The sequence below is a fragment of the Pezoporus wallicus genome, unplaced genomic scaffold (genome assembly GCF_028554395.1).
Source record: "Pezoporus wallicus isolate ANWC-B61680 ecotype Strahan unplaced genomic scaffold, APGP_CSIRO_Pwel_v1 contig_13595, whole genome shotgun sequence".
Lineage (NCBI taxonomy): Eukaryota > Metazoa > Chordata > Aves > Psittaciformes > Psittacidae > Pezoporus > Pezoporus wallicus.
Window position 1 is genome coordinate 93008 of NW_026637714.1, and position 10203 is coordinate 103210.

General features: G+C 44.5%; 1 protein-coding gene across 1 annotated transcript; it reads right to left on the bottom strand.

Moving 5' to 3' along the window:
- Positions 1-6800: 6800 nt before the first annotated feature.
- LOC130598186 (transmembrane protein 174-like) lies at positions 6801-7272 on the bottom strand (the record flags this gene model as incomplete). Its single annotated transcript, XM_057407387.1, is given in 1 exon segment — positions 6801-7272. A coding segment is annotated over 1 exon segment (472 nt), but the record flags the coding sequence as incomplete, so codon positions are not given.
- Positions 7273-10203: the final 2931 nt, after the last annotated feature.

Below are 10203 nucleotides of genomic sequence, written 5' to 3' on the forward strand. Positions count from 1 at the left end.
GTTTTTCTATTCTGCTTTTCTTACACCTTTTGTACTAAGATCCTAAGGACCTGAAACTATGTCAACTACCTTCAAACACAGCAGTTATTTTCCATTACAAAGCCATCAAACTTAACATTACTTAGAACTGATTACATTTTGTGCTTTTGTGCCTCGTCTCACTTGGAGCCATTTGATAGGTTTCAACTTTAGTTTTTTCAATAGTAACATATACTTCTGCCAGATTTCATGTGATGATTTTCTTAATACCACCTAAAGCAATTCCAATTAATATAAGTATTACAATTATTAAAATTATTTTTTTCAACAAGCTAGCGAGCCAACCAGTAAGCAAAAATCTGAGTCCATGTATTATTTTGTTTAGCTGAGTGACTTTTCCAAATTTTAGTCAAATTAGTAGATAAGATTTCCCATGGAATTGGATTTCTTACTTCAGTTGTCATAAACAAGCCATTACAGAGGATACATTTTGCATTTTCCCAAACCCTTGAACCAGCTGTAAAATTAGATTGTCCTTAAAGCAAGCTCCTGAAGTTATACATAGGGATAAACAGTTTCATAATTAAATGTCCTTTTTAAGTTTCTTAAACTTTAATTACAGAGGTCCTGTAGTTTCCACTTTTCCTGAAGTGGTTCTTGTCGTGGTTTAAACCCTAGCCAGACAGCTTGTTCACTCACTTCCCCCCCTTCTTGCCCTCCCCCTACTCCCAGAGGGACAGAGAGGAGAATCGAAAAGAATGCAACTCTCACAGGTTGAGATAAGAACAGTTTAGTAACTAAGGTATAACACAAATCACTACTGCTACCAACAATAATAATAATGATAAAGGGAATAACAAGGGAAGAGAATACAACATCTCACCACCAGCCGACTGATAACTCGCCCCCCCCAGCCCGACCAAGCTCTGACCGATGCCTCCTCCAACCCTGCAGTCTACCAGCCCTTCCAGCTAACTCCCAGTTACATTCTGGGCATGATGTGCTGTGGTATGGAATACCTCTTTGGCTAGCTTGGGTCAGGTGTCCTGTCTCTGCTTTTTCTCGGCTTCCCCTCCTCCCTGGCAGAGCATGAGGCTCACAGAGTCCTTGGCCAAACCAAAACATCCTTGTTATCAGCTCTGTTCCCGAGCCGAAAGTCAAAACACTGCACTGCACCAGCTACCAAGGAGGAGAAAAATGACTGCTACTGCTGAACCCAGGACAGTTCTGAACTCCAGGCCTTTACATATACATAGTCTCCAGGGAGATGAAGGTCAGCAGAAGTATCAAGGGTCAGTGGCTCAGAAAGTAGAACATATTTTTATTCAGCTGTTTTAAAACTAGATGACCTTAAGGTCCTTTCCAACCCTAACTATTCTATGATTCTAACTGGAGAAAACCCTTGCTGGTGTGCCCAGCAATGCAAAATAGCAACCTCTTTGGGCTTTTTTAATGGATTTTGTGTTTTATTGACTATCCTTGGGCTGATAACAAACCCCTTTCTTTCCAAATACCTCCATGTTCATGCATTACACTGAATGCATATTTTGAATCAGTCCAGATATTTACTCTTTTATCTTCTGTCATTTCCAATGCCCGTTAGAGAGCAACCAGTTCTGCTTTTTGGGTAAATGTATTTACAGGCAAGGGTTTAGCTTCAGTTACCTCATTGGTAGTTACCACAGTGTACCCTGATTTTCGTTTTCCTTCTTGAACAAAACTGCTGCCATCTGTGAAAAGTTCATAATCAGGATTTTCCACCGGTTCATCAAGCAGGTCAGGATGAGATGAATATACCCATTCAATAGTCAGTAAACTATCGTGGTTCAACAGTTCCCCCTTTGATTCTTGGGTGGTCAGTAATAAGGCTGGGTTAACTGCTGAAGTTGTTTTCAGTTCTACATCATCTTGTTCCATCAAGACCACCTGATATTTCAACATTCAACTAGAAGACAACCGATGCCCTCCTTTTTGCTCTAAACCAGAGTTGACTGCATGGGGTACATATATGGAAATCTTCTGTCCCATAGTCAGTTTTCTGGCTTCTTGAATTAACAACTGTTGCAACTGCTGGTAAGTGTCGACGGTGAGGAGAAGCAAGACATGCCAACCCAATATGGGCGATAAGCAAGCTTCTACTTTATTCGTGTCGCACATCGCTTAAATCCTCGTGGTGTTAGCTACGCCTACTAGTCACAACTTTCACCACTCACGCTCCTCAAAAACTGTATTAGGATCTACAAAAAATCCCTTAGCCTTCCCTACAGCCACTAGACCTGCTAGCTGCTTTAGAGTCTCAGGCTTAATTCCCCGCTTTTATATAAAGCGCTGTAATAAATCAGGGGCTACCTCTTGGTCCATTTTCTTTAGCCGGCCTGTTCCTTTTTCCGGATCGTCCTCTTCTGGATCGTCCTGTAACCTCGGTCTCCGGATCGTCCAATACTGGATCGTCCTCCCGATGCAGCTGTATCTGGCTCACCCCAGTGGCGGACTCCTTTTGGTCAGTCTAAGCACCCGGGTCAGACACACCACCGCAGTAGCACTGCCCGCACTCCCCAGCCGCTGCCGCCGCCGCTGCCGCCGCTCACACTCTCCGTTCCGGGTCCCTGTTATCCAGGGCCCTGTTATCCGGGTCCCCATTATCCGGGTCCCTGTTATCCAGGGCCCTGTTATCCGGGTCCCCCTTATCCGGGGCCCTGTTATCTGGGTCCCTGTTATCCAGGGCCCTGTTATCCGCGCCCCTGTTCGGGAGCCATTTGTCGACGGCAAGGAGAAGCAAGACACGCCAACCCAATATGGGTGATAAGCAAGCTTCTACTTTATTCGTGGCGCGCATCGCTTATATCCTCGTGGTGTTAGCTACGCCTACTAATCACAACAGTATTGGTTAGTTCTACACGGCTTCCTTTACATCCGGTTTCCGTTTACCTGTGAGGCCTACACTTTGCTTTGCTCGCACAAGGCCTCTAAGGATCCATGGCCTTGCTCTTGGAGCCATTCTGCAACAGGTAAGCACCTGGACCACCCCTGGCTTACTTGATCTAATTGCTTAGAGAAAAGAAAAAAATGCAAGTCTTTTTTCTCTGCTGACTTTTTGGGTCAAAACTCCGAATGCCAGGTGCTGTCTTTCATGCACAAAGAGTTCAAAAGGTTTTGTTAAATCTGGGAGCCCTAAGGCAGGTGCAGACATCAGGGCCAGTTTTAATTTTCGGAACGCATGTTCTTCTTCTGGGGTCCAAATCAAAGGTCCTTCTAGGGCTTCCTTTAATAGTTCATATAAGGGTTTGACCAGTAGTCCATAATTTGAGATCCATAGCCTGCATCACCCAGCCATTCCTAAGAATGCACACAGGTCTCTGGCAGTTGGAGGCTGGCAGACTTGGCAAATGGCCTCTTGATCTTTTTCCAGCCTCTGCTTCCCTTCTACTATTTCAAACCCCAGGTAGGTAACTTTTTGTTGCATGATTTGGACCTTTTCTCGAGATACTTTATAACCTCCTTGGCCCCCCAAAAATTAAAAGGCTAATAACTAAGTCTAGCTAAAGCTGTAGTATAACCCATAAACATATCACTAGTATGCTACAAAATTTTTAATTACCTTGCAAAGCCCTTGCACAGCAGCTGTGGGGTGTGTGCAACAGTCACAGGGACTGGTGACACAGTGGCACCATCCCACTGCCTGACCTTCCCGAATCCTCACGCTTGGTGTGCAGAACACTGGGCAAGTGCCCAGCACACGGAGACATGGGCACACTGCAGCTTTAACAATTTCCAGTTAGGTATCCCTTGTATCATAAATAATCTAAAAGAAAACACTCTAAATAATAAATTAAATATTACTTATAAAAAGTACACTCTCTCCTCCCCAACTGCCACATCCCAAAAATGGTGGCAATTCAGGAATTTCTAGGTCTATTTTACAATAATAAAGCCAGCATTGCTCCTTCTCCTACTGATGTTGCTTCCTCATGCTTGGAAATACACGTACAGCATACAGTGAAGTGTGCTGGCTCATGTGGGCTGTATTATGTTCTCCATCCAGCTGAGACCAATATGAGGATGCGTTCAATGACTTTTACAGAGACTGTTAAAAAAATGCCATGGAACCTCTGAGAACCCAATTTGACACCAGACAGGACACTGAGCAGCTAAAGGGGATGTGGGGAAACAAAGCTAACAAGAAAAAATCTCTGATCACCTATAAACCATGATTTTTTTTTTTTAAAAAACAACCTTCTTCCATCCAGGTTCCAGATATCCAGCTCAAAAGTGAAGCCAAGGGGGTTACAGATTTACTGCCTTCTGCTTCTCACTGACATTGCCCGCAGAGCACTTGCTTTGCCTACATCTCCTCCATACCAAAGAGGCTTTAATCGTTTAGCTTGCTTAATTGCAGCACATGCTTCACACTCATAAATAACGTGGGCAGTAGCGTCCATTGTTAAGCCCACCCCTCGATGACAAGCCCATCTGCATGTTCCATCTCTGCCCGGATGGACTGAAGTGTCATGGGACCAACGGGCCAAAAATAATTCACCATTATGTAGCCAATCGAAGTCCATCTGAGCCACTTCATAGAATCATAGAAGAGTTAGGGTTGGAAAGGACCTTAAGATCATCTAGTTCCAACCCCCCTGCCATGGGCAGGGACACCTCACACTAAACCATGACACGCAAGGCTTCGTCCAACCTGGCCTTGAACACTGCCAGGGATGGAGCATTCACAACCTCCCTAGGCAACCCATTCCAGTGCCTCACCTCCCTAACAGGAAAGAATTTCTTCCTTATAACCAATCTAAACTTCACAGGGTTAAGTTTGAACCCGTTACCCCTGGTCCTGTCACTACAGTCCCTAATGAAGAGTTCCTCCCCAGCATCCTTGTAGGCTCCCTTCAGATACTGGAAGGCTGCTATGAGGTCTCCATGCAGCCTTCTCTTCTCCAGGCTGAACAGCCGCAACTTTCTCAGCCTGTCTTCACATGGGAAGTGCTCCAGTCCCCTGATCATCCTCGTGGCCCTTCTCTGGACTTGTTCCAACAGTTCCATGTCCTTTTTATGTTGAGGACACCTGAACTGCAGACAATACTCCAGGTGAGGTCTCATAAGAGCAGAGTAGAGGGGCAGGATCACCTCCTTCGACCTGCTGGTCTCACTCCTTTTGATGCAGCCCAGGATATGGTTGGCTTTCTGGGCTGCAAGCGCACACTCCCAGCTCATGTTTATTTTCTTATTAAGCAACAGCCCCAAGTCCTTCTCCCCAGGGTTGCTCTAAATCTCTTCTTTGCCCAACCTGTAGCTGTGCCTGGGATTGCTCCGACCCAGGTGTAGGACCTTGCACTTGGCATGGTTAAATTTCATGAGGTTGTCATCAGCCCACCTCTCAAGCGTGTCAAGGTCCCTCTGGATGGCATTCCTTCCCTCCAGTGTATCAACTGAACCACACAGTTTGGTGTCATCGTCAAACTTGCTGAGGGCGCACTCAATCCCACTGTCCATGTCATTGACAAAGATGTTGAATAAGACCGGTCCCAACACTGGCCCCTGAGGGATGCCACTCGTTACTGGTCTCCAGCTGGACATTGAGCCATTGACCACAACTCTTTGCCTGCAGCCATCCAGCTAGTTCTTTATCAACCAAGTGGTCTACCTATCAATCCGATGTCTCTCCAATTTCGAGACAAGGATGTCATGTGGGACAGTGTCGAAAACCTTGCACAAGTCCAGGCAGATGACATCAACTGCTCTACCCCTGTCCATCAGTTTGGTAGCCCCATCATAGAAGGCCACCAAGTTGGTCAGGCAGGATTTCCCCTTAGAGAAGCCATGCTGGCTGTCACGAAGCACCTTGTTTTTCATGTGCCTTAGCATGCCTTCCCGGAGAATCTCCTCCTAGATTTTTTCAGGCACAGAGGTGAGACTGACTGGTCTCTAGCTCCATGGGCCATCCATTTTCCCCTTCTTGAAAATGGCTATTATATTTCCCTTTTTCCAGTGGTCGTGAACTTCACCTGACTGAATGCTCCATCCCTGGCAGTGTTCAAGACCAGGTTGGATGAGGCCTTGGGTGATATGGTTTAGTGTGAGGTGTCCCTGCCCATGGCAGGGGGGTTGGAACTAGATGATCTTAAGGTCCCTTCCAACCCTGACTATTCTATGATTCGATGATTCTATGACAGTGGCTTAGCAACTTAATTTGCCAGCTACTTCATGACCCGTAGATGGATTTCATCAGGTCCTATGGACTTGTGCATGTTCAGGTTTTTCAGATGGTCTCGAACCAGATCCTCTCCTACAGTGGGCCTAAGGTCTTCATTCTCACAGTCCCTGTGCCTGCCTTCCAAGACTTGGGTGGTGTGGTCAGAGCATTTGCCAGTGATGACTGAGGCAAAGAAGTCATTAAGAAACACAGCCTTCTCAACATGTAGGGTAGCCAGTTCTCCTGATAGCTTCCGGTGAGGGCCCACGTTGTCCTTAGTATGTCTTTTATTTGAAATGTACCTATAGAATCTCTTCCTGTTTGCTTTTATATCCCTAGCTGAGTTTAATTCTAACTGGGCCTTAGCTTTCCTAACCTGGTCCCTAGCTTCCCGGACAACATCCCTCTATTCTTCCCAGGTCACCTGTCCTTGCTTCCACCTTTTATAAGCTTCTTTTTTCCTTCAAAGTTTCCTCAGCAGCTCCTTATCCATCCAAGGAGGTCTCCTGGCCCTCCTGCTGCACTTCTTTCCAGTTGGGATGCAGCACTCCTGAGCTTGTAGCAGGTTTCTTTGTAGCATAGTTTTTTTGTAGCATAGTTTCATCTCTGGTAAAAGCTGGCTTATCTAGGGGTAGGCAGGGCAGAAGTGGGCATAGCTTGGTGTTGGAATCAGTGAAGCACTGTACAAAATGGCACTGCAGGGGCTGAGCACTGGGTGCAGGTAGCATGGATTCACATCAATGGCTTCCTGGACTGGTTATGGTGGAGGCATGTACTGCACCACTGTGGCATTGTGAAAAGTTACATGCTGGTTAACACCAGTAAATGCAAAGGACCACCCATTTGCAGTCTTGTCCAGGTCTGTTGTATTTTCCTCTCTTTCTTTACAGTGCTTGCATGTATGCATGTAAAATTTGCATACAGCAATCAGAATAAAAGTCACCTTGACAGACAACAGAATAGGCCCTAGAAACTGAGTCCATTTCAGATGAGTAATGCTATCGTATTTTATCCATCCTATCACAGTGAAAGTGATCCCCACCAGTACCAAGAACACATCTAAAAAGAGCAAAGTGGCTCTAGCTTTTTTCCCACTTCTTGTTTACAAGAAGGAGAATGCTTATGTGAACTGTGCTCCACATTCAGCACCAAGGGCAGTAATGCTAAGCCCTAGCTCATAGCTACGTGGACAGAGCAACAGTTCTTGCACGGTTAGACATATTGCAACGGGATCATGCCAGTTTAGTAAAGGCACAAGTCATTCTACCCATCTCAGGCCTTCCAGTTTAGTAAAGATCCAACTTTCAGAAGTTTCAGACTTGCAGACTTGGTCTTTCTACCTACTGTCTCTGTGGTGTTTTTTAAATATATAAGAGTTCATGTATTTTCATAGAATCCTAGAATGGTTTAGGTGGGAAGGGTCCTTAAGGATCATCTAGTTCCAAACCCTTGCTATGGGCAGGGATGCTTTCCACTAGACCAGGCTGCTCCAAGCCCTGTCCAACCTGGCCTTGAACACTGCCAGGGATGGGGCAGCCACAGCTTCTCTGGGCAACCTGTGCCAGTGGCTCACCACCCTCACAGGGAAGAACTTCTGCCTAAGATCTCATTTCAATCCCCCAATGTCATTTTAAAACCATTCCCCCTTGTCCTGTCCCTAGAGGCCCTTGTTAAAAGCCCCTCTCCTGATTTCCTGTTAGCCCCTTCAGGCACTGGAAGCTGTTCTAAGGTCTCCCCGAAGCCTTCTCTTCTCCAGGCTGAACAAGCCCAGGTATCTCAGCCTGTCTTCATAGCAGAGGTGCTCCAGCCCTTGGAGCATCTTTGTGGTCTCTTCCAGACCTACTCCAGCAGGTCCATGTCTTTCCTGTACTGATTATCTCTACCACTTATCACCTTTACAAATAATTTAACACTTTAAAAATGCTCAGTACAGGCATAGTTGTGTTCTGCTATTGCTTAGAAGCTCTGTGGGTCTAACTGTGAAAGTATAAGCAATATTCAAATTATATATTACATGTTTATTATTAATGCATATTTTTTAAATTTATATTTTATGTAAAATTAAAAGTATTTGCAATTTTTATAAGATAAACTTGTATGCTCTATTTTACAATGTAGTAACAATATGTAAAAATTCAGAATCTTTAGAGTTGTATTTACAAAACTGTTTTCTTAGGAGGAAGCTACAAAGAATACTTCTGTATACACAAGCATGAACCAGCTAGCTACAGTTTCCTTATGAGACAGATTCATGTACTTTTTACACTGTTTTTTTTATTTATTCACAAAAACTCTATATAAACTTCTATGGCTTCAAAACTACAAACTGCACTAAATGCAAATGTATGGGTAATCACCTTGTTTAAAAGTGCTGAAACAGAACTAATTAATTTAGGTAACGTATTAAAGTAATACATGGACAGTGGGATTGAGTGCTCCCTCAGCAAGTTTGCTTATGTCACCAAAGCTGTGTGGTTCGGTTGATACCCTGGAGGGAAAGGATGCAATCCAGAGGGACCTCGACACGCTTGTGAGGTGGGCTGATGCCAATCTCATGAAGTTTAACCATAACAAGTGCAAAGTCCTATACCTGGGTCGGAGCAATCCCAGGCACATCTACAGGTTGGGCAAAGAAGAGATTCAGAGCAGCCCTGCAGAGAAAGACTAGGGGGTGTTGGTCGATGAGAAAATGAACATGAGCTGGTAGGGTGCGCTCACAGCCCAGAAAGCCAACCATATCCTGGGCTGCATCAAAAGGAGTGAGACCAGCAGGTCGAAGGAGGTGATCCTGCCCCTCTACTCTGCTCTTATGAGACCTCACCTGGAGTATTGTCTGCAGTTCAGGTGTCCTCAACATAAAAAGGACATGGAACTGTTGGAACAAGTCCAGAGAAGGGCCACGAAGATGATCAGGGGACTGGAGCACCTCCCATATGAAGACAGGCTGAGGAAGTTGCGGCTGTTCAGCCTGGAGAAGGGAAGGCTGTGTGGAGGCCTCATAGCAGCCTTCCAGTATCTGAAGGTGGCCTATAGGGATGCTGGGGAGGGACTCTTCATTAGGGACTGTAGTGACAGGACCAGGGGTAACGGGTTCAAACTTAACCCTGTGAAGTTTAGATTGGATATAAGGAAGAAATTCTTTCTTGTTAGGGTGGTGAGGCACTGGAATGGGTTGCCTAGGGAGGTTGTGAATGCTCCATCCCTGGCAGTGTTCAAGACCAGGTTGGACGAGGCCTTGGGTGATACCGTTTAGTGTGAGGTGTCCCTGCCCATGGCAGGTGGTTGGAACTAGATGATCTTAAGGTCCTTTCCAACCCTAACTATTCTTACATTCTATGATCCTAAGAGTCCAGTAAAAAGACCATACCATTTTATATGAGTTAGAAATTTACTATTCAATAAGATTAGCAAGTTAAGAGACAAATATACTCTTCCAATCAATTCTACAGTACAGCATGTGCTTAGTGCTAATAATGGAACTCATCTGCAAAAGTGAGTAGTATACGTTAGAATTTATGTAGCCTCTACAAAGCTTAATTTATTGTAAAGCTTTAGCAGTCCAATTCTTTACTGGTTTTGTGTAAATTACTTCAATCAAGTTATATTGGAATAGTCATATAAAATTCCTACTTGTAGGTTATCGAGTTATTTTGCCCCAATACTTTTGATTTCTGCGTTGAAAAAAAACACTTTATAACACAAATGAATAAAATATTTTCTAAGTTAGTGATGTGCTTTAAAAAATGTTACCAATATATCACTTTCCTGTGCTGAGGCTGCAGCAAACAGATTAGATGACAATACAAATATTAAAATTGGTGGCTTTAGATAAAATTTAAGCTAATAGGAATGGCAGCACTTGTCATCCTACTGCTATAATATACCCTTCTGAAATGCTATTCCTCCCAAAGTACTATGGTTACATTCATATCACACAACCCTCAAAGCACTTAAATTCCTAAGACTTGCAATCAAAGTGAAAGGAAATGCTGTTTGCATTTATGATCTTTTGTGATTTTTCAGGATCT